Source organism: Oncorhynchus gorbuscha, linkage group LG12, assembly GCF_021184085.1.
Source record: "Oncorhynchus gorbuscha isolate QuinsamMale2020 ecotype Even-year linkage group LG12, OgorEven_v1.0, whole genome shotgun sequence".
Taxonomy (NCBI): Eukaryota; Metazoa; Chordata; class Actinopteri; order Salmoniformes; family Salmonidae; genus Oncorhynchus; species Oncorhynchus gorbuscha.
Genome location: NC_060184.1, coordinates 35,291,409 through 35,308,994, shown reverse-complemented (window position 1 = coordinate 35,308,994; position 17,586 = coordinate 35,291,409). Strand labels below are relative to the sequence as shown.

At 46.3% G+C, this 17,586-nt stretch overlaps 1 protein-coding gene and 1 long non-coding RNA gene across 5 annotated transcripts in view; one reads left to right on the top strand and one right to left on the bottom strand.

The window, feature by feature from the left end:
* The window catches only part of LOC123990933 (phospholipase B1, membrane-associated-like), a 32,644-nt gene extending 30,876 nt beyond the window's left edge, over positions 1–1,768 (bottom strand). The window contains exons 1-3 of the mRNA XM_046291961.1: positions 1,585–1,768; positions 942–995; positions 60–123 (exon numbers count right to left, since the gene is read on the bottom strand). Coding sequence (XP_046147917.1) covers positions 60–123; positions 942–995; positions 1,585–1,660 — 194 coding nt within the window. The 5' untranslated portion in view covers positions 1,661–1,768. The remainder of the gene's footprint in view (positions 1–59; positions 124–941; positions 996–1,584) is intronic.
* A 3,381-nt stretch (positions 1,769–5,149) lies between these two features.
* LOC123991675 lies at positions 5,150–8,082 on the top strand. Of its 4 annotated transcripts, none has more exons than XR_006830833.1 (5): positions 5,150–5,307; positions 5,381–5,472; positions 5,706–5,999; positions 6,260–7,361; positions 7,466–8,082. It is a non-coding gene; the product is annotated as an uncharacterized LOC123991675 (long non-coding RNA). The 4 variants fall into 4 exon arrangements; XR_006830835.1 differs by having other exon boundaries at positions 5,150–5,472; positions 6,260–6,951; positions 7,183–7,261; XR_006830834.1 differs by having other exon boundaries at positions 5,150–5,472; positions 6,260–7,261.
* Positions 8,083–17,586: the final 9,504 nt, after the last annotated feature.

Here is a 17,586-nt window from a genome sequence, read left to right as displayed (position 1 = left end):
TGACACCTGGTAGTGTTCCCTTATCTATCAAGGTTACATACATTTGATGTGCTGCTTACCTGTGTGTATGGGGAAGTCCAATGGCAGAGAGCACAGCCACATCTGAGGGTCTGACACTGTGAGCTGTAGAGAAAATAGTGAAATTAGGAGCCGACCTGAGGCGGCACTGGTTGATCGTTCAGAACAGCCAACTCAACTCAAAAAGGACTAAAGAGACTGAAGATATGCACTGAGTATACCAAACATTGGGAACACCATCCTAATATTGAGCTGTGCCCTTGGAACTGCCTCAATACGTCGGGGCATGGACTCGAGATGTTGTCGAAAGCGTTCCACAGGGATGCTAGCCCATGTTGACTCCAATGCTTCCCATAGTTGTGTCAAGTTGGCTGGATGAAATTTGGGTGGTGGACCATTCTTGATACACACATGAAACTGTTGAGTGTGAAAAACTTGTTGTAGTTGCAGTTCTTGACACAAACCGGAGCGCCTGGCACCTACTACCATACCCCATTAAAAGGCACTTCCATTTTTTTTGTCTTGCCCATTCACTCTCTGAATTGCACACACACACAATCCATGTCTCAATTGTCTCAAGGCTTAAAGATCCTTATTTAACCGGTCCCCTCCTCTTTACCTACATTGATTGAAGTGGATTTAACAAGTGACGTCAATAAGGGATCATAACTTTCACCTGGATTCACCTGGTCAGTCTACGTCATGGAAAGAGCATGTGTTCTTAATGTTTTGTATACTCAGTGTATCTCTACATTCTTGTTGGCCAGACATATAATTGAATGACCTCAAAGAAATCAAGCAGAGTACAAGGCCAGATTGTACTGTTCTTTACCCAGTAAAGATGTACATTCCCTCTCCGGGCTGTCAAGCCATTGATAACAACTACCGTATATCGCTAATGACTGATTAGTGAACAGACTCACCTGAGGAGGGAAGGGTCTTGGAGAGAGAGATCTGAGTGCAAGGCATTGCAGAGGCTGGGAATAACAAAAGCGACAGGTCACATACTATGGAGATTAATACAGTATCTTTTTTATACAATCAATGTTGCTTACTGCTATATGAATGTGGAAAGCATACGTGAAGTGTGCACACATTAAATAACATCTTGGTTTTTCTCAAATGCTTTCTCAGAGCCTATTTGCTCCATGAATTTAGCGTTATCATCTTAGAAGAGAGGTGACAAGAACACATTCAACAAGAGTGCTGTCGTGTCCCCTACAGTATCAATGAGAGAGTTCGTTGTCCCATATGATTTATACTGTTTTTGTCTCACTCCGGAAAGTCTGTCAAGGTCCCCAAGATGTTACTTTAACTATGCAGAAATACATTAAAATGGTGTAACCAAAGCGGGCAAGAGTACATCAATTACACTGAAATATGAGAGACCTCAGGACATGCCAATAATCACCACAGAAATACAACTTGACTCTACTTGTGATATTTCCCAAATACCATTCCTGCCACCACGAAACACAAGGCCACTGGTATTCTTCAATTTACCCAGTTTGTAAACTTTTATGTTTAAAATAATCAGAGAGTTTGAGTATAGAAGTGCATAGAAACCTGGTTCTGTGGAGAACCCCAGCAGAGCTATAACCAGTAATGGAAGCATCCTTTGTCTGTCAAAGTTTGTCCTCATAGGCTATCTGTTGTCTTCTGTCTGTCTTTATTTCTGACTATCTGTCTGTTTGTCTAACAGCTCAGTTGTCTGGGCTTTATTGTCCTTTACCGTCCTACTTCCTCAACCTCGCGGTTTGAAGTGATTCAAAGGTGCACCTATCCAGGATATATAATACACATCATGCATATGCATATTATGCATAGTGGGAGGGGTTGGGCATGGCTGTGAAATTGTTACATCCCATAATTACAGGAAGAAAGAATGGAAGTGAAAGCAAAGACGAGGTAGAGAGAGAGAGAGAGGCAGCCCAATCTAAGCTATTCCCTTTCCTTGCACCCCTGAAGCTAGGACAGCATAGTCCCTGCCCATTTTACGAAAACCTCTGATCCTTGATGAAAACCTGCTCCAGAGCACTCAGGACCTTAGACTGGGGAGAAGGTTCACCTTCCAACAGTACAACGACCCTAAGCACACAGCCAAGACAATGCAGGAGTGGCTTCGGGACAAGTCTCTGAATGTCCTTGAGTGGCCCAGCCAGAGACCTTACTTGAACCCGATCTAACATCTCTGGAGAGATGTGAAAATAGCTGTGCAGTGATGCTCCCCATCCAACCTGACAGAGCTTGAGAAGATCTGCTGAAAATAATGGGAGAAACTCCCCAAATACAGGTGTGCCAAGCTTTAAGCTTCATACCCAAGAAGAGTCAAGGCTTTAACGCTGCCAAAGTTGCTTCAACAAAATTCTGAGTAAAGAGTCTGAATGCATATGTTTGTAGATGTGATATTTCAGGGTTGTTTTTTTGGTCATTATGGGGAATTGTGAATAGATTGATGAGGGGGGAAAAAACTATTTATTCCATTTTAGAATAAGGCTGTAACGTAACAAAATGTGGAAAAAGTCAAGGGGTCTGAATACTTTCCAAACAGTAAGTCGTTCTGGATAAGAGTATCTGCTAAATGACTCAATATCAATGTGAACAGTGCCAATGAGAACCTTCCTCGACAAACTTTTTTTTAATGAATCATTATTACATACTTTAAAAGTTGTTTAGAAATGTGTGAATGACTTCCATTAGCCTGCTAACATTTACAAATGTGGGAGTCATGATTTAAGGCGAGGAACCACAGGCTGAAAATAAAATGTTCAATTTATAAATTCTGAGATTTTTTTGTATATCTGTAACTTTCACTAATTATTATTCACGATTCAATCAGGACTATCCATAATCATGGTAGCTTCCACATTAATGTAAACGTGTTTAGAATAAAGGTGACTCCAAAATAACAGCATCAATTATTCACCAATAATTTCTATTGGGCAAAAATAAAAAATCTGAAACACAATCAAAACAAAGCAAAGCAGATGCATTCAACAAGTTTGTCGTCACTATCATTGTATGCTAGGAATATGGGACCAAATAGTATACTTTTGACTACTTTTATATACAAAATAATTTGTCCCAATACCTTTGGTCCTAAAACTGAGGGAATATTTACAAAAAGGGCTGTCTTTTCTAAACAGTTCACCCCAAATGGATGAAAATAACCTCAAATTAAAGCTGACAGTCTGGACTTTAACTTGGGGCGGCAGGTTAGAGTGTTGGACTAGTAACCGGAAGGTTGCAAGTTCAAATCCCTGAGCTGACAAGGTACAACAAATCTGTCGTTCTGCCCCTGAACAGGCAGTTAACCCACTGTTTCTAGGCCGTCATTGAAAATAAGAATTTGTTCTTAACTGACTTGCCTAGTTAAATAAAGGTAAATTAACTTCATTGTAGTCATTGTATCATTTCAAATCCAAAGTGTTGAAGTACAGAGCCAAAATAAAACAAAATGTGTCACAGTCCCAATACATTTGGAGCTCACTGGATGTAGTAACTTACATTGAAGAGATTGTGATTGGGTCTACAGTGCCTTCAGAAAGTATTCCATTGACTTTCCACATTTTGTTGTGTTACAGCCTAAATTTAAAATGGATTCAATTGAGTTTGTGTCACTGGCATATACACAATACCCCATAATGTCAAAGTGGAATTATGTTATTTGAAACTTTTATAAAATAATAAACTAGACTACCTCATCACTGTAAGGTCCCTCAGTTGAGTAGTGAATTTCAAACAGTTTCTACCACAAAGACCAGGGAGATATCCTTTTGTGCACGGTGAAGTTATTAATTGCACTTTGGATGGTATATCAATACACCCAGTCACAACAAAGATTTCCATGATTTCCATAGGCAGACCTCATACTGTATGTGTGCACTCGCTAACACACTTTAAAAAAAAATGTAATCATGTAATAGTAAACACCATAGGCAGCTCATGACTTTCAAGTTTTGGGGAAGCTTACAATTTGTCCTATCATTTTACCAATCTGCATGCCAGTTATTAATATTTATATACACACATTTTTGTGTGAACAGTCTAATTTCAATAACATTTTTGTTTCTCAAACACTACATTAATTGCACTATACCACTGCTACACCTGGCTATCAGCGGAGCCTTGTCTGGCTGTGAAACAGTTCATTCAGCCTCATTTATTGTCTTTAAAAAAACATAGCTTATATGGCTGACTTGATTAAAAAAATGTGGTTTCTTCTGACAATTGAGATGTACAAACTATTGCAAGGGGACAACAAGGGGATAAGAGGCAATCTGTAATTTTGATTAAGACATTAATGAGCGAGCTAGGACAGACAAGGTCAATAGAACTATTTGTTCAGCACTTTTGAAATGTACAGAGACATAATTCAGAACATGGGCCTTACATTACAGTGTTCTCCCAATACACCAAGTCAGAACTGTAGGATAAATAAAGGAGGCATATAAACAGGCAATGAAAGCTCTTACAATATTCAATGATTACATTTCTCTAAAACAGGTTATAGGCTACATGTGCACCACCAAGTCAGAACAGTAGGCAAAATTAAGAGATGAACATATACCAAATTATTAGGGTGAGGCACATGGGCTACTAACAGCTTACTACACAACATACACCTAGTATTATTTTCTTAGCTACAGTATACACATCTCCCTGGCATATTCCATCATTTATGCAGCAGCATACAAGACATTCTTAGACTTGGGACCACACAGCCACTCCACTAAATAGTAGGCTAATGATTGCTTTGCAATGCTTGCAGTTAGCTACTGATTCCTTCCAAACCACTCATTGTTGAATTTGTGATTTCCAACTTGTTGTGCAATGTTTATGTCCAATGGCCAATAAGCACCGATACGTTTTATCTATAATTTATCTTCATTATTTCTCTTTATACGACAATGATTATAAAGAATTTGCCAGTAGATTGTCGACTTGATTCATGATGATGACTGCTAGCTAAGACTTTGAAAGTATGATGTTGACATGATCAGTCCAATCAGAGCTACTGTTGATATAACATGATTTGACGTCATTTTATCTGTGGCCAATGACATTGAGCCTTCTTGGATGTAATTCTTCTAATGTAACTCTATGACAGCACCCAAAGGGATTTCATTTTTTCAGCTCTACCCTTGCGGCTCGTGTTCACTAGCACTTGGCAAATTGCTGTGTGCCGATTAGGCTGCCCAGCGTGGCTCGCTTGTGGGCGTGCTGGCAGCATGCACGCCCACGTTGCATGCCCACGTTCGATTGTGCATCAATAATTCAGCGTGGCAGGTTTGTATGGAGGTCTGGTTATTAAATGGTTAAATAGTTGAATCCATTCTCCATTTCATTCATTTATTCACAGGTAAATAGTAATATGCTCTAAAACGCTCTGGTGACAAACCCACTTTGCTGCCCTGTTTCCAATCATCCACATGGCTGGGAGAACCTATTCAAGTAAGTAAATACATTGAAAAAATGTAAAACAAAATGCTGTATTATTAGCTAACTAGCTACAGTGAAGACTAACTCAAATGAGCTGCTAACGTAGCTAGCTAGCTATCTAGCCAACATAACGTAATGTATAGCTAGCTAAGTGAATTAAATATCACCAACTACTTAACTTCATATTAGATAGCTATCTTTATGTATTTATCACTGTAAAAAACAAACTCCGAATGCATTTGTAGGTAGCTAACTAACCGCCATGGAGGAGGGTGAAAGGATAGCAGCCCCAACTGTCAAAGTGAGTGAGGAGGCTATTCTGGATAGGGCAGGTACTTTTGTGTAGTTCCAGTCCCTAGAAGTGAGGATGAGGATAATAGTAACATAATATTCACTGCGGTCTAATTTGAGTATAATGAAGTATGTTTCTTGTGAGTTTTCTGTCCTCAGATACAGAGAGCTGTGAAAGCCTGTCTGCAGATGAAGAGGTCCAAATGAAGAGCAGTGGTTCTCAATCCTGGTCCTGGGGACTCAAATCGGTGCACATTTTTGTTTTTGCCTTAGCACTACACAGCTGATTCAAATGATCAACTCATCATCCATCTTCAAGTGGTATTTATTAATTAATTTGTGATGCTAACCTTGATATGATCCTGCTTTTTTCACATGCTACACATGCACATGTGTGTGCACATTCATGTTATCATGATTTGTTATAATGGACATTATACTTTAGTAATCCACAATGACCTGGTGATGTTAAAGTCTAATAATGATATTATCTTCCATATTCCTACAGATACCTTGTAACTGGTGATTCCTTCAAAACGTTTGCCTACAGTTACTGTGTAGGGCACTGCAAGGTTGGGTGACCAGGGCCATCTGGGACTGCCTCCTGGGGGAATTCAGGTGTGTGAAGGCTACCTGTGTCCTGCATAACTTCCTAAGGATGGACACGGGGACCAGGAGGGGATCTGCAACTCGCCAACGCGTGCCACCAAAGGAGAAGACTGCTGCTCTGCAGGATGTTTCAAGGATGGGGTCCAACAACGCAGCAAGAGAGGAAACCTATGTGTGGTAAGTCTTCACCTCCTACTTCTTTGAAGAGTGTGCTGTTCCCTGGCAACACCATAGACTATGCACAACCAACGGTTCTTTTAAGAGCCATTCACATTGCAATAAGAGTGTTCTTCCTTTTACTTAGCTATGTCAACTGCAGTTCTTCAATTCCCAGTTTCTCGCTCTTTGATTTCTACTTATTCAGGTGAGGGAACTGTTTCGGTAAGGGTGGGATGCCTGTACAAAAACAGGCTATTTTAAGTCACCCATATTGAAAAAATGTAGAACAATTAGACACCCTGTAACCCACACCTACACACTCATGTATCAATCTGATTGACGAACTGTGTCGTGCAGTAAGCAGGCTCAGGTGTATAACAGTGACTCCTTCCACCTTCAAAGAATAGGCAAGAGGGCCAACCATGGAGAATAGTAAGACACTTCATTATTTATATAACTATACTATATTGTTTGTCCTCGTGTGTCTGTGCATGTTTTTCATCATAAAGGACTCTGCAGCCACTCTGCAGCCAGTGTGGACAGTAGATGAGGCCACACACACAGATTCCTGTTGAACACTGTCTCTTTAACTACCTTATTTTCTCAATAACAGTTTCTCTCCTTCACTTTATCCCTCACTCCCCTTTTCCCTAAATCCTCTAGGTTATATCAGCTGTGTTGGTGAACCCTTCCCGCATCTGAACTGGCTACATAGAGTGCACAGCATGATCAGAGGGGAGGGGTGAGAGTTCACTTGGTCAGCTCAACAGGAAGTATTATTAAAGAGATGCTCTACGTTGAAATACAAATAGATGTAGTAGTCCCAGAGTTAATGATCCAAGGTCAGTTTTGCATTTCACCTCCTGATGATTATGTTGACTGACAATGTTAGAAAAAAAACAAGGCTTAAACATGCTTTCTCTCTCCATCTGTCTCTCGTCTGCAGGTATGTTTTGATGTGAAAGAGGATGCCAACCCCCAGTCCCGTCATCGCCACCTCACCCGCTCTTAAGATAATCTTCGGGCCGACTGGGAGCCCAAGGCTGGTTAGGAGACACCACTAGAGACACTATTATGTAATTGTGATGACCTGAGAGAATATGAAGTTTAGCAGCACTGTTTAGTAATCCCTGCTCCTCTGTTCTTACCTCTTTCCCTTTCTGTCTTTTATGCTCTTTCTCACCTCCTCTTTCTTCTTCTGTTTTTATAATGCACACCAGATGTGCATTGAAGTACAGATTTACTTGTATTTATGATATAACAATTATAATAGTATAATGCATGTATTATGTATTTATAAAACTTGAAAATTCTTTCAATAAAGCGTTTCACATTCTCGACTGGTTGAAATTAAGTCTCATTTGATGAAATACTACACCTATCCAGTGTTTATCAGATCAATACAGATGAAGGAAATTAGATATTGAGACGAACCGGTTTTAGAGTATGTCACGAATATTACCGAAGGTGACTCCCCTTCTTGTTCGGGTGGCGCTCGGCGGTTGTCGTTGCCGGTCTACTAGCTATCGCCGATCCGTTCTGTGTTCGTTTAGTTTTGTCTAATTGGTAGCACCTGTTTCTAGTTTGGTTGTTAGGATAGGGTTATATATAGTCTGTTTAGCCCGCTTCAGTTTCGTGCGGGCTTGTTCGTCTGTTTTGTTGTTTGAGTGTATTTTTGTTGGCATTTGGGTTTCACGCTGTCCGTTTATATTTCTGTTAATTTGTGTTTTCACTTTTGTACATGTTATGTTTCCGGGACATTAAAGCGTGTTGTTTTTCCCACATCTTTTGCTCTCTGCGCCTGACTCCACACCTCTTCACTCAAATCAAATCAAATTTTATTTGTCACATACACATGGTTAGCAGATGTTAAATGCGAGTGTAGCGAAATGCTTGTGCTTCTAGTTCCGACAATGCAGTGATAACCAACAAGTAATCTAACTAACAATTCCAAAACTACTGTCTTATACACAGTGTAAGGGGATAAGGAATATGTACATAAGGATATATGAATGAGTGATGGTACAGAGCAGCATACAGTAGATGGTATCGAGTACAGTATATACATATGAGATGAGTGTGTAGACAAAGTAAACAAAGTGGCATAGTTAAAGTGGCTAGTGATACATGTGTTACATAAGGATGCAGTCGATGATGTAGAGTACAGTATATACATATGCATATGAGATGAATAATGTAGGGTAAGTAACATTATATAAGGTAGCATTGTTTAAAGTGGCTAGTGATATATTTACATCATTTCCCATCAATTCCCATTATTAAAATGGCTGGAGTTGGGTCAGTGTCAATGACAGTGTGTTGGCAGCAGCCACTCAATGTTAGTGGTGGCTGTTTAACAGTCTGATGGCCTTGAGATAGAAGCTGTTTTTCAGTCTCTCGGTCCCAGCTTTGATGCACCTGTACTGACCTCGCCTTCTGGATGATAGCGGGGTGAACAGGCAGTGGTTCGGGTGGTTGATGTCCTTGATGATCTTTATGGCCTTCCTGTAACAACGGGTGGTGTAGGTGTCCTGGAGGGCAGGTAGTTTGCCCCCGGTGATGCGTTGTGCAGTCCTCACTACCCTCTGGAGAGCCTTACGGTTGAGGGCGGAGCAGTTGCCGTACCAGGCGGTGATACAGCCCGCCAGGATGCTCTCGATTGTGCATCTGTAGAAGTTTGTGAGTGCTTTTGGTGACAAGCCGAATTTCTTCAGCCTCCTGAGGTTGAATAGGCGCTGCTGCGCCTTCACGACGCTGTCAGTGTGAGTGGACCAATTCAGTTTGTCTGTGATGTGTATGCCGAGGAACTTAAAACTAGCTACCCTCTCCACTACTGTTCCATCGATGTGGATAGGGGGGTGTTCCCTCTGCTGTTTCCTGAAGTCCACAATCATCTCCTTAGTTTTGTTGACGTTGAGTGTGAGGTTATTTTCCTGACACCACACTCCGAGGGCCCTCACCTCCTCCCTGTAGGCCGTCTCGTCGTTGTTGGTAATCAAGCCTACCACTGTTGTGTCGTCCGCAAACTTGATGATTGAGTTGGAGGCGTGCGTGGCCACGCAGTCGTGGGTGAACAGGGAGTACAGGAGAGGGCTCAGAACGCACCCTTGTGGGGCCCCCGTGTTGAGGATCAGCGGGGAGGAGATGTTGTTGTCTACCCTCACCACCTGGGGGCGGCCCGTCAGGAAGTCCAGTACCCAGTTGCACAGGGCGGGGTCGAGACCCAGGGTCTCGAGCTTGATGACGAGCTTGGAGGGTACTATGGTGTTGAATGCCGAGCTGTAGTCGATGAACAGCATTCTCACATAGGTATTCCTCTTGTCCAGGTGAGTTAGGGCAGTGTGCAGTGTGGTTGAGATTGCATCGTCTGTGGACCTATTTGGGCGGTAAGCAAATTGGAGTGGGTCTAGGGTGTCAGGTAGGGTGGAGGTGATATGGTCCTTGACTAGTCTCTCAAAGCACTTCATGATGACGGAAGTGAGTGCTACGGGGCGGTAGTCGTTTAGCTCAGTTACCTTAGCTTTCTTGGGAACAGGAACAATGGTGGCCCTCTTGAAGCATGTGGGAACAGCAGACTGGTATAGGGATTGATTGAATATGTCCGTAAACACACCGGCCAGCTGGTCTGCGCATGCTCTGAGGGCGCGGCTGGGGATGCCGTCTGGGCCTGCAGCCTTGCGAGGGTTAACACGTTTAAATGTCTTACTCACCTCGGCTGCAGTGAAGGAGAGACCGCATGTTTCCGTTGCAGGCCGTGTCAGTGGCACTGTATTGTCCTCAAAGCGGGCAAAAAAGTTATTTAATCTGCCTGGGAGCAAGACATCCTGGTCCATGACTGGGCTGGGTTTCATCTTGTAGTCCGTGATTGACTGTAGACCCTGCCACATGCCTCTTGTGTCTGAGCCATTGAATTGAGATTCCACTTTGTCTCTGTACTGACGCTTAGCTTGTTTAATAGCCCTGCGGAGGGAATAGCTGCACTGTTTGTATTCAGTCATGTTGCCAGACACCTTGCCCTGATTAAAAGCAGTGGTTCGCGCTTTCAGTTTCACGCGAATGCTGCCATCAATCCACGGTTTCTGGTTAGGGAATGTTTTTATCGTTGCTATGGGAACGACATCTTCGACCCACGTTCTAATGAACTCGCACACCGAATCAGCGTATTCGTCAATATTCCCATCTGACGCAATACGAAACATGTCCCAGTCCACGTGATGGAAGCAGTCTTGGAGTGTAGAGTCAGCTTGGTCTGACCAGCGTTGGACAGACCTCAGCGTGGGAGCCTCTTGTTTTAATTTCTGCCTGTAGGCAGGGATCAGCAAAATGGAGTCGTGGTCAGCTTTTCCGAAAGGGGGCGGGGCAGGGCCTTATATGCGTCGCGGAAGTTAGAGTAACAATGATCCAAGGTTTTACCACCCCTGGTTGCGCAATCGATATGCTGATAAAATTTAGGGAGTCTTGTTTTCAGATTGGCTTTGTTAAAATCCCCAGCTACAATGAATGCAGCCTCCGGATAAATGTTTTCCAGTTTGCAAAGAGTTAAATAAAGTTCGTTCAGAGCCATCGATGTGTCTGCTTGGGGGGGGATATATACGGCTGTGATTATAATCGAAGAGAATTCTCTTGGAAGATAATGCGGTCTACATTTGATTGTGAGGAATTCTAAATCAGGTGAACAGAAGGATTTAGGTTCCTGTATGTTTCCTTCATCACACCATGTCCCGTTAGTCATGAGGCATATGCCCCCGCCACTCTTCTTACCAGAGAGATGTTTGTTTCTGTCCGCACGATGCGTGGAGAAACCCGTTGGCTGCACCGCCCTGGATAGCGTCTTCCCAGTAAGCCATGTTTCCGTAAAGCAGAGAACGTTGCAGTCTCTGATGTCCCTCTGGAATGCCACCCTTGCCCTTTTTCGGAGTCTGACCAGAACACCGCCGGGTTTCCCTCTTTTTCGGAGTCGTTTCCTTGGGTCGCTGCATGCGATCCATTCCGTTGTCCTGTTTGTAAGTCCTAGGAACGCGAAGCGAGGCGGCCATCTCAGTCGGCGCCGGAAGTACTTATTACTGTAACAGAAGCCCGCACCTCGATATGGAGTCAGCAGGAGCAGCGACCACTCCTCTTCCCACTATGGAGGAGAGAGTCCATCATCACACATCCATCCTCCATCGCCTAGGATCAGCGATGGATCAGATGATGGAGAGGATGGATCGTTGGGAGAGGAATGGTTTCCCTACTACTCCACCGACCCTCCCACCAGCAACTCTACCATCTCCCCCATCTGGATCCGGTTCCAGCGCTCTGCACATGACGCCTCCGAGGAATTACGATGGAGCAGCGACAGGGTGCCAGGGATTCCTGCTGCAATTAGACCTCTACCTGGCCACCGTTCGACTGGCCCCCTCGGAGGAGGAGAGAGTAGGGGTCCTCATCACCTGCCTGACTGGTAGAGCCCTGGAGTGGGCTAATGCGGTCTGGAATGGGCCCGACTCGGCGAAAGACAACTACCCGGAGTTCATCCGCCGTTTCAGGGCCGTGTTCGATCACCCTCCAGAGGGTCGTGCGACGGGTGAGAGATTGTTCCATCTGAGACAGGGGACGAGGAGCGCGCAGGACTTCGCGCTGGAGTTCCGGACCTTGGCTGCGGGAGCAGGGTGGAACGACAGGGCCCTGATAGACCATTACAGGTGTAGCCTGAGAGAGGACGTCCGTAGGGAGCTGGCCTGTCGGGATACTACACTTGGCCTGGATGGACTGATAGACCTGTCGATCCGGTTGGACCATCTGCTAGCTGCTCGTGGACGTTCTGAAAGGGTCCTGTCAGTTCTACCTCCTGATCCTCCTGCCCCTATTCCGATGGAGCTGGGAGGTACCGCGTCAAGGGAGATCGGAGGAGCAAGCTCCTCCTGTACCAGTTGTTGCCGGAGAGGGCACACGTCTGGTCGGTGCTGGAGGAATTCATCTGGGAATCATGAGGGCAGGCAGAACACTCATCGGTCACCCCAGGTGAGTAAGCACCACACTCTCCCAGAGTTTCCTGTTGGTCACATGTTCCTATTAATTTGTTTCCTAAATTATTCTCCTTCTCTCCAGCATAAGGCACTGGTAGATTCAGGCGCAGCTGGAAACTTTATAGATCGCGGACTCGCTCAGAGGTTGAGGATTCCGTTAGTAAAAGTAAACCCCCCTTTTCCCGTGCACTCTTTAGATAGTCGACCATTAGGGTCAGGGCTGGTGAAGAAAGCCACAATTTCGTTGGAGATGATTACGCAGGGGAATCACAAGGAGCGAATTAGTTTGTTCCTTATCGATTCACCTGCGTTTCCAGTTGTTCTGGGGATTCCCTGGCTGGCTATTCATAATCCTACGATTTCGTGGAAACAGGGAACTCTACAGAGGTGGTGTTCAGTGTTCAGGCAGGTGTGTAGGGGTTTCCATCGGTGCTACAACGGTGGAAAGTCCAGACCAGGTTTCCACCGTGTACATTCCAGCTGAGTATGACGATTTGGCTATCGTTTTCAGTAAAAAGAAAGCGACCCAATTACCACCCCATAGGCAGGGGGATTGCGTGATAAATCTCCAGGTTAATGCTGCACTCCCCAGGAGTCATGTGTATCCTTTGTCCCAGGAGGAGAAGGTGGCTATGGAAAATTATATCACCGAGGTTCTGGGACAGGGGTACATTCAGCCCTCCATGTGACCTGTCTCTTCGAGTTTCTTTTTTTGTGAAGAAAAAAGATGGTGGTTTGCGTCCGTGTATTGATTATAGAGGTCTAAATTCCATCACAGTGGGTTTTAGTTACCCACTACCTCTCATTGCTACGGTAGTGGAATCATTTCACAGAGCGCAGTTCTTCACTAAACTGGATCTCAGGAGTGCTTATAATTTGGTGCGTATTCGGGAGGGAGATGAGTGGAAAACTACATTTAGCACTACGTCGGGCCATTATGAGTACCTCGTCATGCCATACGGTTTAAAGAATGCTCCAGCTATATTTCAATCCTTCGTGGATGAAATACTCAGAGACCTGCACGGACAGGGTGTAGTGGTTTATATTGACGATATTTTGATCTACTCCGCTACATGCTCTGCGCATGTATCTCTTGTGCGTAAGGTTCTTAGACGACTGCTGGAGCATGACCTGTATGTGAAGGCGGAGAAATGTGAGTTTGCCAAACAATAAGTTTCCTTCCTGGGTTATCGCATTCCCAGCTCTGGTTTGGTAATGGAGGGTGACCGCGTTAAGGCCGTGCGTAATTGGCCGACTCCGACCACGGTAAAGGAGGTGCAGCGGTTCTTGGGATTTGTCAATTACTACCGGAGATTTATCCGGGGTTTTGGTCAGGTAGCTTCCCCTATTACCTCACTGCTGAAAGGGGGGCCGGTGCGTTTACAGTGGTCAGCAGAGGCGAACAGAGCTTTTCATAAGTTGAAGGTGATGTTTACTAAGGCGCCGGTGTTGGCACATCCGGACCCTTCTTTGGCGTTTATAGTAGAGGTGGACGCATCCGAGGCTGGGGTTGGAGCGGTGCTCTCACAGCGTTCGGGTGTGCCACCGAAGCTCCGCCCCTGTGCCTTTTTTTCTAAGAAACTCGGTCCAGCGGAGCGGAATTATGATGTGGGGGATAGGGAGTTGTTGGCTATGGTTAAGGCCCTGAAGGTGTGGAGACACTGGCTTGAGCTAAGCACCCTTTCCTTATCTGGACTGACCATCGTAACCTGGAGTATATCCGATCAGCTAGGAGACTGAATCCTCGTCAGGCAAGGTGGGCCATGTTTTTCACCAGATTTCGTTTCACTGTCTCATATAGACCAGGTTCCCTCAACACTAAGGCTGACGCGCTGTCAAGACTCTATGACACTGAGGACAGGTCCATCGATCCTACTCCCATCATTCCGGCAGCTAAGCTGGTGGCACCGGTAGTATGGGATGTGGACGCGGACATCGAGCGGGCGCTAAGGGGGGAACCTACGCCTCCACAGTGTCCGGAGGGTCGTAGCTACGTGCCGCTGGCTGTTCGTGATCAATTGATTCGATGGGCTCATTGTCTACCCTCGTCGGGTCACCCAGGTATTTATAGAACAGTGAGAGGTCTTGAGAGGAAGTACTGGTGGCCCACTTTGAGGAGGGATGTGCGATTCTGTTTCCTCCTGTTCGGTGTGCGCCCAGAGTAAGGCTCCTAGACACCTGCCAAGAGGTAAATTACAACCTCTTCCCGTTCCACAACGGCCGTGGACCCATCTTTCGGTGGATTTTCTTACTGACCTCCCCCCCTCTCCGGGTAACACTACTATCCTGGTCGTTGTGGATCGGTTCTCTAAGTCCTGCCGTCTTATCCCATTGCCCGGTCTCCCTACGGCCCTACAGACTGCGGAAGCTCTTTTCACCCATGTCTTCCGGCACTACGGGGTGCCCGAGGATATAGTTTCTGATCGGGGCCCCCAATTTATTTCCCGTGTTTGGAGGGCATTTATGGAACGTCTGGGGGTCTCGGTCAGCCTTACCTCAGGGTATCACCCGGAGAGTAATAGTCAGGTGGAGAGAGTTAACCAGGAGGTGGGTAGGTTTCTGCTGTCGTATTGCCAGGACCGGCCAGGCGAGTGGGCGAGATATATTCCCTGGGCAGAAATAGCCCAGAATTCACTAAGCCACTCTTCTACCAACATGTCACCATTTGAGTGCGTGTTGGGGTACCAGCCGGTCCTGGCACCGTGGCATCAGAGCCAGACTGAGGCTCCTGTGGTGGAGGAGTGGGTACAGCGCTCTAAGGAGACCTGGAGGGCAGTCCAAGAGTCATTACGCCAAGCGAGTATAAGGCAGAAGAAGAGCGCTGACCGTCACCGCAGTGAGGCCCCCGTGTTTGCACCTGGGGACAGGGTCTGGCTCTCGACCCGAAACCTGCCTCTCCGCTTGCCCTGCCGGAAGCTGGGTCCGCAGTGTATAGGGCCATTTAAAGTCCTGAGGAGAATAAATGAGGTTTGTTATCGATTATTACTTCCTTCGTATTATCGTATTAACCCCTCATTTCATGTGTCTCTTCTCAGGCCGGTGGTAGCTGGTCCCATGCAGGAAAATGAGGTACCGGAGGTTCCTCCGCCACCTCTGGACATCGAGGGGTCCCCGGCGTACAAGATACGAGCTATTCTGGACTCGAGACGCCGGGTGAGAGGCTTGCAGTACCTCGTCGACTGGGAGGGGTACGGTCCGGAGGAGAGGTGCTGGGTTCCGGCGAGGGATATTCTAGACCCATCCATGTTGAGTGAATTCCATCGCCTCCGTCCGGATCGCCCAGCGCCTCGGCCTCCGGGTCGTCCCCGAGGCCGGCGTCGGTCGCGCTGCGGGAGCTGCGCGTCAGGAGGGGGGTACTGTCACGAATATTACCGAAGGTGACTCCCCTTCTTGTTCGGGTGGCGCTCGGTGGTCGTCGTCGCCGGTCTACTAGCTATCGCCGATCCGTTGTTCTGTGTTCGTTTAGTTTTGTCTAATTGGTAGCACCTGTTTCTAGTTTGGTTGTTAGCATAGGGTTATATATAGTCTGTTTAGCCCGCTTCTGTTTCGTGCGGGCTTGTTCGTCTGTTTTGTTGTTTGAGTGTATTTTTGTTGGCAGTCATGTTTGTCATTTATTATCATGTCTTGTCCCTGTGCTCCCCATGCTATTCGTTTCCCTCTGCTGGTCTTATTTGGTTCTTTCCCTCCTTCTATCCTCTCTCTCCCCCTCCCTCTCTCACTCTCTCGCTCTCTCTTCTCTCTATCGTTCCGTTCCTGCTCCCAGCTGTTCCTATTCCCCTAATCATCATTTAGTCTTCCCACACCTGTTCCCGATCCTTTCCCCTGATTAGAGTCCCTATTTATTCCTTTGTGTTCCGTTCCTGTCCCGTCGGTTCCTTGTTTGTATTCACCATGCTGTGATTGCGTTTCGCCCTGTCCTGTCGTGTTTTTGCTGTGATTGTGTATCGCCCTGTCCTGTCGTGTTTTTGCCTTCATCAGATGCTGCGTGTGAGCAGGTGTCTCTGTCACTACGGCCTGCGCCTACCCGAGGCAACCTGCGACCTGCAGTCTGTGGCCGCTTCTCCAGTTATTTCCCTCTACAGTCTAGAGGATTTCTGTTATTCCCTTTTGGACTTAAATAAACTCTGTTTCTGTTAAGTCGCTTTTGGGTCCTCTTTCACCTGCATGACAGAAGGAACCGACCAAGGAATGGACCCAGCGACTTCAGACGCTCGTTACACTGCCGTCGAGATCCAAGGAGCCATGCTCGGCAGACACGAGCAGGAATTGTCTGCTGCTCCATGCCGTGGAGAACCTGGCCGCTCAGGTTTCCGACCTCTCTGGACAGTTCCAGAGTCTACGTCTCGTGCCACCTGTTACTTCCTGGCCTGCCGAGCCTCCAGAACCTAGGGTTAATAACCCACCTTGCTACTCCGGGCAGCCCACTGAGTGCCGCTCCTTTCTCACGCAGTGTGAGATTGTGTTCTCTCTCAACCCAACACATACTCTAGAGAGAGAGCTCGGGTTGCTTACGTCATTTCACTCCTTACTGGCCGGGCTCGAGAATGGGGCACAGCTATCTGGGAGGCAAGGGCTGATTGCTCTAACAAATTCCAGAACTTTAAAGAGGAGATGATTCGGGTTTTTGACCGTTCAGTTTTTGGTGGGGAGGCTTCTAGGGCCCTGGCTTCCTTATGCCAAGGTGAACGGTCCATAACGGATTATTCCATTGAGTTTCGCACTCTTGCTGCCTCTAGTGAGTGGAACGAGCCGGCGCTGCTCGCTCGTTTTCTGGAGGGACTCCACGCAGTGGTTAAGGATGAGATTCTCTCCCGGGAGGTTCCTTCAGATGTGGACTCTTTGATTGCTCTCGCCATCCGCATAGAACGACGGGTAGATCTTCGTCACCGGGCTCGTGGAAGAGAGCTCGCATCAACGGTGTTTCCCTGCTCCGCATCGCAACCATCTCCCTCCTCTGGCTTTGAGACTGAGCCCATGCAGCTGGGAGGGATTCGCATCTCGAATAAGGAGAGGGAACGGAGGATCACCAACCGCCTGTGCCTCTATTGCGGAGTTGCTG